At 35.6% G+C, this 17,201-nt stretch overlaps 1 protein-coding gene and 1 pseudogene across 2 annotated transcripts in view; one reads left to right on the forward strand and one right to left on the reverse strand.

The window, feature by feature from the left end:
- Positions 1-3,331: 3,331 nt before the first annotated feature.
- LOC308494483 (large ribosomal subunit protein mL39-like) lies at positions 3,332-4,064 on the reverse strand (annotated as a pseudogene). The gene has a single exon. The product of its transcript is annotated as a large ribosomal subunit protein mL39-like (transcript).
- A 4,517-nt stretch (positions 4,065-8,581) lies between these two features.
- The window catches only part of TEX11 (testis expressed 11), a gene marked incomplete at both ends in the record, with an annotated part of 146,162 nt that continues 137,542 nt past the window's right edge, over positions 8,582-17,201 (forward strand). Inside the window, 2 exons of the mRNA XM_081042256.1 lie at positions 8,582-8,708; positions 11,893-12,014. Coding sequence (XP_080898382.1) covers positions 8,582-8,708; positions 11,893-12,014 — 249 coding nt within the window. The remainder of the gene's footprint in view (positions 8,709-11,892; positions 12,015-17,201) is intronic.

The following is a 17,201-nucleotide window of genomic DNA, read 5'->3' on the forward strand; positions in this document are numbered from 1 at the left end:
ATGATAGTAACGAAAATGTCAAACTTTTTTCTGCTTTATCTAAGATCTTCTAAATGTATTTTGTTTCTGAATTTTATCTCTCTGGAGTATCCATAGCTCCAAGTTTTCTCATTAATGTACCAGAAAAACAATGTAGATGTTTTAAGACGCTGGGACCCTTTTATAAGGTAGTATAGGGAAACAGACTTCACAATTCATAGCTTGTTCTCTCAGGGTTTTTATGGCATGCAAAATAACACTGGTTTAATCTGAAATAGAAATCTACTGCATCAAAAGTACATTAAAAAAATTAACTGCAAGATCCTGAAGTGCCTTTCCATAATCATCAGTGAAAAATAAATTATATTCTGTGTAGTTTCAGGTTTAAGTGCATTTTATTGTATCTTAATTCTTTTGAAAATTGGTAATCCATGTAGGGTATTTTTGGGAATTCTTAATAAACAAAAGCAATTTGATTCACCAGAACACCAGATTCCTCAGCCATGCCAGATGTGGGAGAATTTATGGCATTTCCTTTTAACCAGGGTGACTACCAATCTATGATTTAAAAAAGTTTAGGTCAATATTTAGTTAATGCTTGTCATTTTTTTATTTTATTTTATTTTTATTTATTTATTTATTTATTTTTTAATGCTTGTCATTTTAAAACAACAGCAAAGTCCACTACCACCTATCTTAAGTTTTAATTTAGGATATAGTATCTTAAAGATATAAACATGGAATAGGGATTGAGTTTTAAGTATGTGTTATTTACATAAATATTTGAAGCACTCAGACAAGTATAGAGAATAATATAATGAACACCTGTATACCTATCAGTAAGTTTTGTTGAATCTGAACAGTTTGCCATATGTTTCAGACGTTTCATATTTCAAAGAACTAAAAGATCACTATATACTAGTTATATGATTTTTTTCCTGCAACTTGTCTTTTTTTGCTCAGCATTATCTTTTTGGATATTTACCCATATGGATATTTTAGCTCTAGTTCATTTATTTTTCACTGCTGATTAGTACTACATTGAATATAAGAAGTATACCACAATTTATTTATTCAGTCTCTTTTATTGGGTGTATGAGTGTTTCAGATACTTGCTATTGCGAGCAACAGAACAGTGAACATTGTGTTTTGGAGAGTTTAGTGGGAGCATTTCAAATATTTTTCTTTTAAACTTTTATTTATTTAAGTGTGTTTTTCCAGGACCCATCAGCTCCAAGTCAAGTAGTTATTTCAATCAGGTTATGGAGGGCGCAGCTCACAGTGGCCCATGCGGGGATCGAACTGGTGACCTTGTTGTTAAGAGCACCGCACTGTAACCAACTGAGCCAACTGACCTCCCCCTTTTCAAACATTTTTGACCACCACCCATGGCAAGGAAAGATATTTTACATCATATCCCAGCACATACATGCTGTATCAAAAGTTAATGAAACAGTTTTACCTTTATTACATGCAGTAGGCTATAATATATTCTGTTTTATGCTTTTTCATTAAAAACTGCTGGTAATGACCCGCTAAACTGATTTATTTCTTGAGCACTGGTAGGTGAGGCTTCAGGGCAGTGCTGTCCAATTGAAAAGTGCAAACACAATTTTATATTTTCTAGTAGCCACATTAAAAAGGTTAAACAGATGAAATTAATTTTAACAACACAAATGATTTAGCTCAGTATATCCAAAATGTTATCATTTCAACCTGTAATCTACAAAAGTTGTTAATGAGATATTTTAATTTTTTTTGGTACAAAGTTTGCAGTCTGGTACATATTTTCTTACAGTATATCTTGCCACATTTCAAATGCTCAACAGCCCTATAGTGGCAGTGCTCTTTTAGGGTCTACATTTAGGTGGAACTGCTGCTGACTTGTGGAACTGCCAGGTCAAAAGCCATGAGCATCTTGAACTTTATAAATATTGCCAAGTTGCTGTCTAAAGTAGTTTTTAACAATTTATTCTCCCTCTCCCTTTCTCTTTTCCCTATACACTTGCTAATATTTGATATTGTCAGACTTAAAAAAATTTTCAGATATGAGGGGTGTTGTTTTAATTAACATTTTGGGATAATTTTAGATTCACAGAAATGTTGCAGAGATAGTGCAGAGTTCCAATATACCCTTCAGCTAGCTTCATTTTCCCTGATGTTATCATCTTACGTGGATGTTGTTTTAATTTGCATTTCCCTGATAACTAGTGAAGTTGGGTGTATTTTCATAGGTTTATTGGCCATTTTTTTGTCTTGTGCACGCATAACCTTTTAGTCAGGTTTTGTGAAAATGGACTACAAAAGGCCATGTGATAGCCTTAGCTCATTGTCTTCATAGGGACAATTGATATAGCATCCATCTTCTTTTTTTAAACTTTATTTTAAGTGTGTTTTCTAGGACCCATCAGCTCCAAGTCAAGTAATTGTTTCAATCTAGTTGCGCAGTGCGCAGCTCACAGTGGCCCATGTGGGGATCAAACCGGCAACCTTGTTGTTAAGAGCACCGCGCTCCAACCAACTGAGCTAACCGGCCGCCCCAACATCCATCTTTTTGTACCAACAATTCCAACCAGTTTCATGGCCAAGAAGGAATAGAAATTGGTCTAAGTTACACCCGTTGGCGCTAAATAAGTTTAGCTCCTTTTCTGGAGGTCAGCTCTTCAGCTATTTGAAGATACTTATGTCCCCTGGGAAGTCTTTTCTTCAGATTAAGCATTCTTACTTGGTTTACTCGTTCCTCATATTATATGGTTTCTAGTCTCCTCATCATTTTGTGTGCTGTTCTTCAAACATGTTCTTTTCATGTTATTCCTTAAAGTGTGGTACCCACAACAGAACACAGTTCTCTAGGTTTGATATGATCAGTGCAAAATAATCTTTCTCTTTAGATTTGGGAGTGATCATCTTTCTCTTTAAATATTGATGGAGCTAAGATTGAATTTTTCTCTTTTTTTGGGTTGAGGTAGTTAAACCACACTAATGACTCATTTTGACCAATTTGCTACTGAAAGACCTTCAGTATTTTTTTAAAATACATGCTGCTGTTAAGCTACATCTTGCCTTGCATATATTAGTGCAGTTAGTTTTGAATACATAAATGCAAGAATCTGATTCCTTTTCTTACATGAATCCCATTCTGTGATTGGAGATTTAATTGTTTTTTACATAGAAAAGTTTTATTTTAATTTACGATACTTGCTTAAATTTTAGGAAGTTACTAAGTAGATGCACTTCCCTCTGTAGGTTTAGTTTGATCTTCAGTTACCATTTTCCAAGGCCTTTCCAATACGTTGTCCCATCTTGAAAAATGTGCTCTTAAGCGAACAGGTAAAGAGAGACCTTGGAATCTTCAAACAAGACTTGACTGGGTGGCGTGAAGCTTGTGAACTGCAGACACATCATACTGGAAACAAATATTTGTCCTTGTAGCAAGAGGGCCCTCACGCACGTCAGTGAAATCACCAAACCTGTGTAGCTTGGCTCTTCTCTCAGGGTTCTGAGCTGGCTTCTCTTTTAGGAAGTCTATTTTATACTTGTTGTGTTGAAATATTTCTAATGCCATTTGTGCATCAACTTGCAGAGTTTCAAATGGAAGATCTCTGTAAGTTAAAGCACACGCCTTTTGTTCTCTATTTTGGCATCCTTTCAATAAGTCTCTTATCCCAAAGTACATCATAGCAGAAGCCTCCAGCGATTGCAGGAACTTCTGGTGCTCTGACCAAACTGACCATCTCTTCGTGTTTGAATGCCCTCTATATCAGCCCCTCATCACGGCACAAGAATGCCAATAAGTCTTCTTAACTTCTGGATCACGATCTTTGAAAGTAAGAAATTTAATTTCACAGGACTTGCTCAAAGGCTTGTGCGTGTCCCACGGCTGTCCATCCGCAAGGGCCAGAATGGACTTCCCTGCAGTACCGCTCACTTAAATGCATGGCACAACTATAAGGAGTTCAAATGTTTTTATTCATCACATAGTGCCGGGGTCAGTTTTCCCAACGTGTTTAACTTCAGTCTTCTCCGTTTGGGGACTTAGTGATACCTGCCTGTTTTTCTCTTTTATTGAAGAGACCATTTTGCATTTCTGCCACTCTGGTTGGTGATAGCTGGGAAGCTGGCGGTGTTACTGTAACTCTCCAGCCAGTCCTGCCACCAGATGCATCCGAGGTCTGGCAACTGTCTTGTCTTTATCCCTAGACTTAGACTTAGAATTTCTAGTTTATTTCTTGGAAGGGCTCTTAGGGCTCTCTGTATATGCACTTCCGTTCCCAGTTCACCTTTCCTCCCAGCTTTATTGAGATCTAACACGTTATACATGTAACATTGTGTAAGTTGAAGGTATACAGCATAGTGATTTTGTATATGTATATATTGCAAAAGGATCACCACGCGAAGGTTAGTTACCACATTCCTCATCTGACATGATTACAGTTTTTCTGGCGGGTGATGGGGAGTGATGAAAATGAGTGAAGGTGGTCAAAGGGGACAAATCTGTTGACCTTGGAGGTTGACTTCTTGACTTTGAACAAAGTTTGACACCACGCTGCTCTCCTGCTCCTGACCTCCAATCTCTAGGGATTTCATCTCTATAGGCCTTTTTCTTTCTTTCGCTCCCCTCCCCTCCCCCCTTCCTTTTTCTTTTTCCTTCTCTCTTAGAAATCAACTTTATTGAGGTATGATTTACATATGTAAGAAAAGTCACACAGTATTAGTGTATAGTTGATACCTTTTTTTTTGGCAACTATAACCCACATCACCACCACTCCAATCAAGAAATAGAATATTCTTATCTCAGAAAATTCCCTCATTCCCCTTTGCAGTTAATCTACCCACCACCACTGTGCACCCCAGGCAGCCACTGTTTTGATTTCTATCACTGCAGACTAGTTTATAAGTGAAACAATATAGTATGTACTCTGTTTTTCTATGGTATCTTTCACTAAGCTAATTATTTTGAGGTTCATCCATATGGTTGCATATATGAGTAGTTTTTACTGCTTAGTAGCATTCCACTGAATGAGTATATTACAGTTTATCCAGGTGTCATTTGATGGACATTTTTGACTATCATGAATAAAGTTGGTAAGTATATTCATGTATATATTTTTAAAAAATGATTATGTTTCCATTTCTCTTGGGGGAAATACCTAGGACTTAGGTTTTCATTTTTCTTGGGGGAAATACTTAGGAGTGGATTTGCTGAGATGTAAAGTGCCTTTGTAACCAGGTTTCAACAGATTGTCTAGAGTATTTCCTTCTTGGAGGACAGATTTACAAAAGGCCACATTCTTAATTTACGAAACAATAGCAAAGGGGCTGGAAACTGGGTTTCCTAAAACTGTCCCTTCTGATTCAGAAAAAGTTTTTCATCTTGGCAAGCACCAGGGCCATCCATAACAGAAGGTGAGGTAACATGGGAAAAGCCAAAAGTTGAGTGGTGTTAAAAGAATATTCGAACCAAGATAATTTAGCCCACTTTTCCTTTTCAACATGAGGGTTATTTCTTCTTAAAGAATGGCAACTGTTTGTCAACCTTTGTAATTCCCTTTGCTATGGTTAGTTTGGAGAGAATTCTCAAACATCTTTGTTTTTGCTGTTATACAAATATCCTTATGGTCTGTTAAAATATCCAAGTTTATACTTTTTTTGTTAAATCAGTGATGACTGTTAGGGAGGTAGATATTAACTAGTTTATTTCCTCAAATCCTCAGAAGTCAGTCACAAAATATATTCTAGACCAGCCCTGTACAGTAGAAATATAATGTGAGCTACACATGATTTAAAAATAATTTCTAGTAGACACATTTAAAAAGTAAAGAGAAACAAGTGCAATTATTTTAATAATACTTTTAATACTATATTTTGAGCCCCACATATCAAAAATATTTCAACATGTAATCAGTATACAAAGTTACTGAGCTATTTTACATTTATTTTTAATACTAAATCTTCGAAATCTGGTGTGTATTTTACAATTATAGCACATCTCAACTTGTACTAACCTTATTTCAAGTACTCAGTAGCTGCATGAGGCTGCCATGTTAGACTGCAAATCTAGACTAAAAACTTTAGTTGGAAAATTCACTCAAGATAATAGACTTTCATTTAATCTCAAAGGACTTTATATGTACTCTGGTTTCCTTCAGATCGTGTAACTCTCGCCTTTTTCGAAGGACTTTACTTGGAAGCCTTCCTGAACTCCCCCCCCTCCATTCCTTTAAATGCTACAATGGAATCCTCAGCTTAGGAATAGCAGAGTTATTAAGAAATGTCCCAAGAGAGGGCCACATAGTTCTGAGTCATCAGAATAATTTCTCTATGACCTGTGCAGAAATCTCATTGAGATACTTGGTGGGGTCACCTGGTATATACATAGGTAGAAATAATACAGTTTTTGAAATAAAGAGGTGGAATAACTAACAGAATTTAACCTTCATAGTATGTCATACAATATGTTTCAAGCTCTGGCTTCTCTGTACCTTTCTAATGGTGTTTCCTGGAACCTTTCTTTACCCTTTTCTCCAGCTGTACACAACTCCGTATGGTTATTTGAACCCGCTGTGCTTTTCCACGCCTCTGTGCTTCTCCCTCTAGTATGTTGCCTGGCAAATCTCCAACTCATCCTTTAAGACCCACCTCAAATAGTACCTCAGCGAAGCCTTATAGCCCAACTCTCAAACGGGCAGTTACTCAATTCTTCCTTTTTATTCCTGTAGCATCTTGTATTCACAGCACTTACTACATTACATTGTAAAGTTTTTCATTTTAATTTCCTGTAATAGTGTGAGCCACTTAATGGCGTAGACTGCCTCATTCATCTTTGTATTTCTAGCAAGATGCCCAGTATCTTCCTGATACCAGGCATTTAATAAATGTTTGTTGCATTTTAAAAGGAGAAATGTAGACACCAGCCAGAGCAGAGAGAGTGCAGTTGTCTTGAATTCTGTTCATGCTGTGCTACCAATAGCTTTGATCTTGGGCAATTTAATTATGCTTTATTTTCGTCAACTGTCAAATTAGAGTGTTACTAGAATTTTAAGGTGACTTATAACTAAAAAATTGGAGGAGCGATATATGTGTATCCCTGAATGTCTTGTGCTGAAATGACTAAGCTCAAGGGAAGGAACTATGTCTTGTTTACATTTGGTATCCTTGGTGCTTAGCAAAATACCTTATCATTAAATGTTTAGTGAAGGAAAGAACTCTTGTCTATTTTATTCGTGTTGCCCACAAAAATAGCGACACTATCACCAGGGATGACCCTATTTCTGATAATGATTTGGAAATGCACATAAAGCTTTCCTGTATTCTTTCATCACCATCAAAAACAATTCATAGGATGCCTAATTGTTTATGACATTTTGCTTAGCAATCTTCTAAATAACTAGTGCATTCTATTAGGAATGGAAAGGCTAAAGATATCTTGTGTGGAAAATGAGCCGTCTTTTGATTTTATTAAACTTTTGACCTCTTTTGCAAGCAAGTTTTATTTTATATGTGTTGTGTGTAGTTTACAATAGTATAGAGATAAGAAACCACAGAGACAGTTGAATCAGCTTAGACTTCTTTTTTCCTTCAAATACCTCTTTGGGAAGAGTTGCCACAATTTTAATACTCAGGCTAGCTAATCCATTCAGCCTTAATCCAGCTGTGTTGTTACAGTCTTCCTACTGCATCCCCAACCTTTCCACGTGTTTCTGGTCTGATTAAATGTGAATCTACTGAGCAAGTGTCTTGGATAAGTCTTTCTTCTAGTGCCTAGTACATTGTTAACACTCAGTAAACAGAAATCGATTAAAGTTGTTTAAATAGATAGAAATAGCCTTTGGTAATCATGGTACTAAAACAAACCAGATCTTAGCTGAATAGAAGATTCTTAGTCCAGAACAGCAGGGCTCAGCTACAAATGAGAATAAAAGAGTAATCTGTACAGATACTTTGTGAAGTAGGTGCTTGGGGGTAGGGTTGGATGAATTGGCAAAGTGACTTGGGTTATGGGCCTTGCATTTGTAGGATTGTGAAAGATACACAGTGCCTGGACTCATTGCTGTGTCTACACACTGTGTGTTTGGTTGACAGGATTGATTGTGGCTCTTTTGAGAGTTCTGATGTAATATGGTCAGTGTCAGTATAATTCTGTCCTTTATTCTCTAAAGTATAGTGCCTTGAATGCGACTGGATGTGTTTCCTCATCAGAACCAAGCTGCAGCTTCCTTTTGGTTAGCATGTTAATTGTCAGCTCTTTTTGTCCCTCCCAGCCAATTTCCCTCCAAAACTTGACATAGATTTAGCTCTTGATGAATCCGGATTTAGGTTTGCTGTCATCCCTGAGCCAGTTCTGTTCCTGGCAACAAAGAATAGCAGTATTGTGGAGTAGGGAAGAGGGTGGTTTGGAATGAAGTCACATTGGCCATCAGATTTGAGATTTAACGTGCTAGGGACATGCTCTAGGTACCCGTTGAGCTTTGGAGCTGTGGGCATTTCTGCTTGTCATGATTTTCACCAAGTTAGATTGCCCTGTGTCCTTTCCTAGCTGCCCTCCAGGTCCAAGATGCTGCGCGGAGCTGCAGTACACTGCTGTGGCCATTCTTTCGGAACTATGGTGCATGCACTTGCCTCTGACTTCTTCCTTATGACTCGCTGCGTGGATTCTCTTGTACCAGATCCAATTCATCGGTGGGGATCACCCTGGAACATTGTATATGAAAAATACGGTCTCTCTGACCGTATGTAGAAAGTACGATTCACAATGTGATTTTTAGCCTGTGACCAAACCTGTTTGCCAAGAGTTTGCTCTTTTGACACTGCTTTGGATATTTTGGCTGTCCTAATTCAAACCAGCCTTTGCTGGGTTAGTTTTTCTTAGCCCACAATCAGAATTATAGCACTCTGACTGTTCTCTCCTGGTTGTTTTGCAGTTGTCACTCATTCCACGCTCTTCCCGACAGAACTAGTGTAGTGGAAAGGATAGGATTTCAAATTCGAAAGCCTGAGTTCAGGTCCTCGCTTGCTACTTTAACTTTCTGTTTGTGTCACCTTTGAGAAGTCAGGACACTTTGTTAAGCCTCAGTTTCTACATCTTATAAAATAAAAATATCTCGCTTCCAGAGTGATTGATGACTAAATGAGAATGCATGTGAAAAGCTCGGAGACTATAAAGCACTATGCAAATGTTAATTTTATTGTCATTTTTGGTTCTTGTCTCACAAAGGAAGTTGCAGAAAATCATTGTGACTGGGAGTAAAATCTTGAATTGACCCTGGTCGGTCTTTGAGCTGCTCTGGCATTTGAGTGACTCGTTGAGCTGACGGAGATCACAGGGAGAGACTTGGCAGGACTGTTGATAGATTTTTTTCCATGTTGTAGCAGAAGCTCCTTTCCTCAAGGACAGGGAAAATGTTTCGTTTCTATTGTACTGTACCTACAATGTTGTCTACCCGATCAGAATTAATTGTCCCAATTGTTCGACACCCCACCTCTCCCAGTTTTAACTAGGATGAATCTCATTTAAATTATATTGTCTGAAGTCATGTAAATCATAGTTTATTTTAGTAGCCAGGAAGATAATCTACTCATTTTCTTTTCTAATGTACGATCTTGCTTGCTATAACCTTAATACAGCATATTTGTTGTGTTCAGATCTCAGGAATAGGCTGCATTTAGAGAAGCTCTTTTCTGAGCTTCTGCCAGAAGCAAGACTTCTTCTCAGGGTAACTCAGCTATTCAGCTACGTGATCTCTACTCCTTACCCGGCTTTGCTGACTGCATTTTACCCTAAAGGGCGGCGGTGCTGTCATTCCTCACCTGGTGTCAATCAAATCGCTCAGCTGAATGACACTGAAAATATGTTTTGAAAGGACCGAATTATTTTACAAAGAATGAATTATATAAAAGATTAAGAGAACACGCTCAACTCAAAATTAATGTCTTCACAGTCTCATATACTATGTGACCAGAAGTTGTAACTGGTATTCTAGTAAAATACCTTTGGATTTTTTTTACAAAAAGGAACTCAAATTTAAAAAAAATAATGATTTTTCTTTTCAGAACATTTCAAGAAATCTTTTTAAATGCTACATGGATTTTTAAAAACATCATTTTCAAAACTTTCCTAGTTTTTTTTTTTAAAAAATTGGGGCATAACTGACTTACAACATTAGATCAGTTTCACGTATACAACATAATGATTTGATATTTGTATATATTGGGAAATGATCACCACAGTAAGTCCATCACCATACATAGTTGCAAAGATTTTTTATTTTTATTTTTGTTTTTCTTGTGATGAAAACTTTTTAAGATTTACTCTCAGGAACTTTCAAATATGCAAAACAGTATTATTGACTGTAGTTGCCATTTTGTATATTATATCCCCATGAATTATTTTATAACAGAAGTTTGTACCTTTGATTCCCTTCACCCGTGTTAGCTCTCCCCGACCCCCCACCGCCCTCTGGCCACAACCAACCTGTTCTCTGTATCTATGAGCTTGGTGTTTCTTTGCTTGTTTTAAATTTCTACATATAAGTGAGATCCTATGGTATTTGTCTTTCTCAGATTTATTCCACTTAGCATAATGTTCTCTAGGTCCATGATGTTGTCACAAATGGTAAGATTTCCTTCTTCTTTATGGCCGAGTAATATTCTATTGTATATATTTACCACGTTTTCTTTTTTTTAAATTAGATTAAATTTATTGGGGTGACATTGGTTAATACATTATATAAGTTTCAACTGCACAATTCTATAACACATCATGTGTGTATTGCATTGTGTGTTCACCACCCAAAGTATAGTCTCCTTCCACTGCCATTTATTTGGGCCCCTTTACCCTCTTCATCTTACCCCCACCTCCCTTCCCCTCTGATAACCACCCTCTGTTGTCTGTGTCTATGAGTTTGTTTTGTTTGTTTGTTGCTTTTTGTTTTATATCCCACATATCAATGAAATCATATAGTTCTTGTTTTTTTTCTGTCTGGCTTATTTCGCTTAGCATGATAATCTCAAGATCCATCCATGTTGTCACAAGTGGCAGTATTTCATCCTTTCTTATGGCCAAGTTATATTCCATTGTATATATGTACCGTGTCTTCTTTAGCCATTCATCCATTGAAGGACACTTAGCTTGTTCCCATGTCGTGGCTACTAAATAATGCTACAGTGAACATAGGGCTACATATACCTTTAGGAATAAAATATTTCAAATATTTCAGGTAGATAGCCAGAGGAGGGATTGGTGGGTCGTATAGTAATTCTATTCTTAAGTTTTTAAGGAATCTCCATACTGTTTTCCATAGCAGCTGCACCAATCTGCATTCACCCCAACAGTGTACGAGGGTTCTTTTTTCTCTACTGCCTCTCCAACACTGTTCAGAAAATGGTGACATCATTTGTACAGATTCAGTAACTGGCTAATGTTGTCACTAATTGAACTTGTCATTTTTTTCTCACAAAGTAAGGTCAAGACTTCAGAGACAGGATAAGTTAGCTATGTCTGTCTAATGCTTCAAAGTATTAAGTATTTCAGTTTTACAGGGCACATATCTGAGTCTGCCTTTAGAATTTGTACATTTTCCAGTTTTGAAGACATTATTAATTTTTATTTTGTAGTTTTAAGATGATCTATGATAACATTACTATTTGTGAAGTGCATTTTACTTTCTGAGAACAAGAATGATGATTGTTATAAACAAGTGATTCCCAGGAAACAAATTTTATTTGAAAGTTGTACTGTACTTCTGGCTAAAAGAAATGTTTTCTCCAGTTGATTTTTATTCTAAGGTAATCATTCAAAGTTTCTTCATGCTATATTCATTTGATCAAAGATCTAGGGATAGATTTCAAAATGATTTTCTACTTTTACCCGTTGGTCATAGTTCATAGCACTTTTATCCTCTATTGTTATTTCAGAGGTCCTTGAAAACCTGATTATAAGTGAAGATTCACCTGGCATATCTGAGGCAATTGATAGACTCTTCATGGATATAGAAAATATCAATAGAGAATCTATGGCTGAGATACAGGACGCCCAGGTTGGTATACAAATAATTTTCTTCGATATGTTTTGATCATTGTAATTAATGTATAAGTAAAAAAAGTAGTCTTGATAAACCATTGCTAAGCACATAGAAGTCATTTTTGGATTTTAAAGCCTAATGATGCATTTAGGGAAAATAGTTTTAGAAATCAGTGGAGAACTAGGTTGAATATAAGCCTTCCAGAGTGCTTTTTTGGAGAGTACTTTTTCTGGTGTTTGAATGAGAGTCTGTCACTTAATTTGGAAATTGCCTTATGGTTCTGAAATACTTTTTGAAACATTTACTTTGGGCAAAGCCTTACATTTTGGTAACTGCACATATGGAAAAGTGAGAATAAAGTTTATTGTAAATCTCCCTCTTTTTTTTAAACGTATAATAGCTTTATTTCGATATAATCACAAACCATGTAATTTACCCATTTCAAGTGTAAAATTCAGTGATTTTTTTTTTAGTATATTCACAGATTCGTGCACCCATTACCACAATTAATTTGAGAACATTTTTATCACCCCCCCCAAAGAACCATTTCCTCCCTTCTCCCCCAGCCCTAGGTAACCTTTAATCTACTTTCTGTCTGTGGGTTTGTCTATTCTGGACATTTTTTATAAATGGAGTAATACACTATGTGGTCTTTTGTGACTGACTTCTTTCACTTAGCATAGTGTTTTCAAGGTTCTTCAATGTGGTAGCAGGGATCTGTACTTCATTACTTTTTATGGTTGAATAATAGTCCATTCTTTGGCTAGACCACACTTTGTGTATCCATTCATCTGTTGATGAACATTTGGGTTATTTAATCCTTGTGGCTATTGTGAATAATGCTGCTATGAACATTCATGTACAGGTTTTTATGTTTTTATTTCTCTTAGGTATACACCTATGAGTCAAATTGCTGGTAAATTTGGAATCTATTTTTTATGGTAAATTTGTTTAAACTTTTGAGGAACTGCCTGATTGTTTTCAAAGGTGACTGTACCATTTTATGCTCCCATCAGCAGTGTTTGAGGGTTCCAGTTTTTCTACATCCTCGCCAATACTTGTTATTATCTGTCTGTTTGCTTACAGTCATCCTACTGGATGTGAATTAGTATCTTGTGTTTTATTTTTAATTGTGGCAAAATATGCATAACATAAAATTTACCATCTTAACTATTTTTAAATGTAAAAAGTTTAAATGTTAATTACATTCATATTGTTGTGTAACCAATCTATAGAACTCTGTTCATCTTGCAAAACTGAAATTCTGTATCTGTTACACAACAGCTCCCCATTCTCCTTTCTCCCCAGCCCCTGGCAAGCCCCATTCTACTTTCTGTCTCTATAAATTTGACTCTTCTAGGTATCTCATATTAGTGGAATCTTAAGAGTATTTGTCCTTTGGTGACTGGCATATTTCACTTAGCGTAATGTCCTCAGGTTCGTCAATGTTGTAGCATGTGTCAGTTTCCTTCCTGTCAAAGTCTGAAGAATATTCCATTGTATGTATATGCCACATTTTGTTTATTCATCACTCCATGGACATTTGACTTCCTTCCACCTTTTGACTATTGTGAATAATATATCTATGAACATGGATGTTCAAATATCTGTTCCAGTCCCTGTTTTCATGTTTTTTGAATATATACCTAGAAGTGGAATTGCTGGGTCATAAGGTAGTTCTATTTGTTTTTTTGTTTTGTTTTTTTTGAGGAACCGCCATGCTGTTTTCCATAGTAGCTGCACCATTTCACATTTCCACCAACAGTGCACACGTGTTCCAATTTCTCCACATCCTCATCAACACTTGTTATTTCTGTTTTTTGTGTTTTTTTAACAGTAGTTATCCTCATGGGCGTGAGGCGGTATCTCATTGAAGTTTGATTTGTGTTTCCATGATGGCTAATGATGTTGAGGATCTTTGTACGTGCTTGTTGATCATTTGTATATTTTCTCTGGAAAAATGTTTCTTAAGATCCTTTGCCTTCATTTTTAAATTGACTTGTCATTTTACTGTGAGTAATAGTTTTAAATGTATTCTAGATTCAAGTCACTTATCAGATACACGATTTGTAAATATTTTCTCCCATTCTGTGTGTTGTCTTTTCATTTTCCTGATTGTATCCTCTGAAGCAAGCATGTTTTAAATTTTTATAGTCTAATATCCTTTTATTGCTTATGTTTTTGCTGTCATATCTAAGGAGGCTTTACTTAACCCAGCGTCATGAAGATGTACTGCTATATTTTCTTGTAAGAGTTTTGTAGTTTTAGTTCTTACCTTTACATTGATGATCTATTTTGAGTTTATTTTTGCGTATGGTGTGGCAAAGGGAATCCAACTTCATTCTTTTGCATGCAGGTATCAAGCTGTCCCAGGATACTTGTTGGGAAGTCTATTTTTTCCCTATTAAATCTATGTTAGTTAGCACCCTTGTCAATAATCAGTTGACCATAAACACGAGGATATATTCTGGACTCTCAATTCTATTCCATTAATCTATATGTCTGTCCTCATGCCAGTACCACACTCTTGATTACTGTAGCTTGTTGTAAGTGTTGAAATTCAGAAGTGTGATCCTACAACTTGGTTCTTGTTTTTCAAGATTGTTTTGACTATTCTGGATCCCTTGAATTTCAGTATGAATTTTAGGATTAGCTTGTTGATTTCTACAAAGAAGCTAGCTGGAATTTTGGTAGGTATTGCCTTAAATCTGTAGATCATTTTGGGCAGTATTATCATCTTAATAATATTGGTATTAAGTTTTTTATTAAGTCTTTCCATTTATTAAGTTTTCTTTAATTTTTTTCAACAATGTTTTTTATTTTTGGAGTGTAAGTTTTATACTTTATTATTTAATTTATTCCTACATATTTTATTTATTTTGGTGTTATTGTAGATGGAATTGGTTTCTTTTTTTTAATTAAAGTTGATTGGGGTGACAATGGTTGGTAAAGTTCACAGCTTTCAGGTGTACAATTCTGTAGTACATTATCTGTATATCCCATTGTGTGTTCTTAATTTAACTTTTCGGTTACATCGCTAGTGTATAGAAATACAGTTCATTTTGTGTATTAATCTTGTATTCTGCAATCTTGCTGAACTTGTCTATTAGTTCTAAAGTTTTTAGTGTATTCTTTGATGTGTAAGTCTCTTTTTAAATTATAACTTACTGTGCTTAGTTGTTAGTGAAACAAGATTATGAGATTCAGGGAAAGAGTCTTATTGTACAAGAAGGTCTGTTTGGTTTTGGAAGTGCCTTCAATTTGTTTACTTTCTGGAAAGCCTAATCTTTTTCCCCCCCTTTTCTTTGTTTTATTAGTTTCAGGTATACAAAACAACATAGTGATTAGACATTTGTATACCTCACAAAGTGATCACCCCAATAAGTCTGTTACCCATCTGACACTGTATGTAGTCATTACAGTATTATTTGTTATGTTCCCTATGCTGTATTTTATATCCCTGAGACTACTTCTTTATAGTTGACATTCAATATTATTTTATATCAGTTTTAGGTATACAGCACGTTGGTTATGGAAAGCCTAGTTTTTCACATTATTTACTTCTGTTCACTACATATATTTACAGTGTTTATCATTACACATTTATATATGCCTAGCACATTGGCAATACAGGTGCCCAGTACATATTTGCTGAATAAATCTGAATTTTGTAAATATGAAGTGTTCATAGTCATAATTAATCTTATCCTTTCTTTGAAACGTAATATGGAAAAATCCAAAAAAATAAAGTAATGAAACTTTATATAAAGTTTGAAAAATGGAGGAAAAAATCACTCAAACTTACACCACTTCAATATTACTACACATTTTAATGTAGTTTCTTTAACAATTTCCATATTTAACATTTTTATAGCTATAATTATAGTGTACATGTAGTATTTTTGGCACTGTTAAAAAGGCAACTTCTTCTCTTTTCCTAACATTTTTGTAAAAATCTTCAAACAGAAAAGATAAAAGACTTGCAGTGATATCTCATTGTGGTTGTTTTTTTAAAAATTTTTATTGGGGAATATTGGGGAACAGTGTCCTTCCAGGACCCATCAGTCGTTGTCCTTCAGTCTAGTTGTGGAGGGCACAGCTCACTGGCCCATGTGGGAATCGAATCGGCAACCCTGTTGTTCAGAGCTCGTGCTCTAACCAACTGAGCCATCCAGCCGCCCTCATTGTGGTTTTAATTTGCATTTCTCTGATGATTAGTGATGTTGAGCATGTTTTCATGTCTATTAACCATCTGCCGTGTTTCCCCGAAAATAAGACCTAGCTGGATAATCAGCTCTAATGCATCTTTTGGAGCAAAAATTAATATAAGACATGGTATAATATTATATCATACCATGTCATATATATCATGTCATGTTATATTACATTATATAAGACCCGGTCTTATAGTAAAATAAGATCCGGTATTATATTTATTATATTATAATATAATTATAAGACCCGGTCGTATATTATAGTAAAATAAGACTGTGTCTTATATTAATTTTTGCTCCAAAAGACGCATTAGAGCTGATTGTCTGGCTAGGTCTTATTTTTGGTGAAACACGGTGTCTGTCTTCTTTGGAGAAATGTCTGTTCAAGTGCTCTGTCCATTTTTTCATTGGACTGTTTGTTTTTTTGGTGTTGAGTTGTATGAGCCCTATAAATTTTGGATATTAACCCCTTATCAGATGTATCATTGGGAAACATCTTCTCCCATTCAGTAGATTGTCTTTTCATTTTGTTGATGGTTTCCTTTTGTTGATGGAAAACCCATCAGTTTGGAAAACCATCAGAGCTGTGCAAAAACTCCTTAGTTTGATGTAGTCCCATTTGTTTATTATTTTGTTTTGTTTTGTTTTCCTGGCCCGAGGAGATATATTAGAAAAAATACTACTAAGAGCAATGTCAGAATTAATTGTCTATGTTTTCTTCTAGGAGTTTTATGGTTTTAAGTCTTTAATCCATTTTGAGTTTACTTTTGTATATGGTGTAAGAAAGTGGTCTCGTTTTGTTTTTTGCATGTATCTGTCCAGTCATTCCAATACCATTTATTGAAGAGACTGTCTTTACCCCATTGTATGTTCTTGCCTCCTTTGTCATAGATTAAATGACCATATAGGTGTGGGTTCATTTCTGGGCGCTCTATTCTGTTCCATTGATCTATGTGTCTGTTTTTATGCCAGTACCATGCTGTTCGAT

Source organism: Rhinolophus hipposideros, assembly GCF_964194185.1.
Source record: "Rhinolophus hipposideros genome assembly, chromosome: X".
Lineage (NCBI taxonomy): Eukaryota > Metazoa > Chordata > Mammalia > Chiroptera > Rhinolophidae > Rhinolophus > Rhinolophus hipposideros.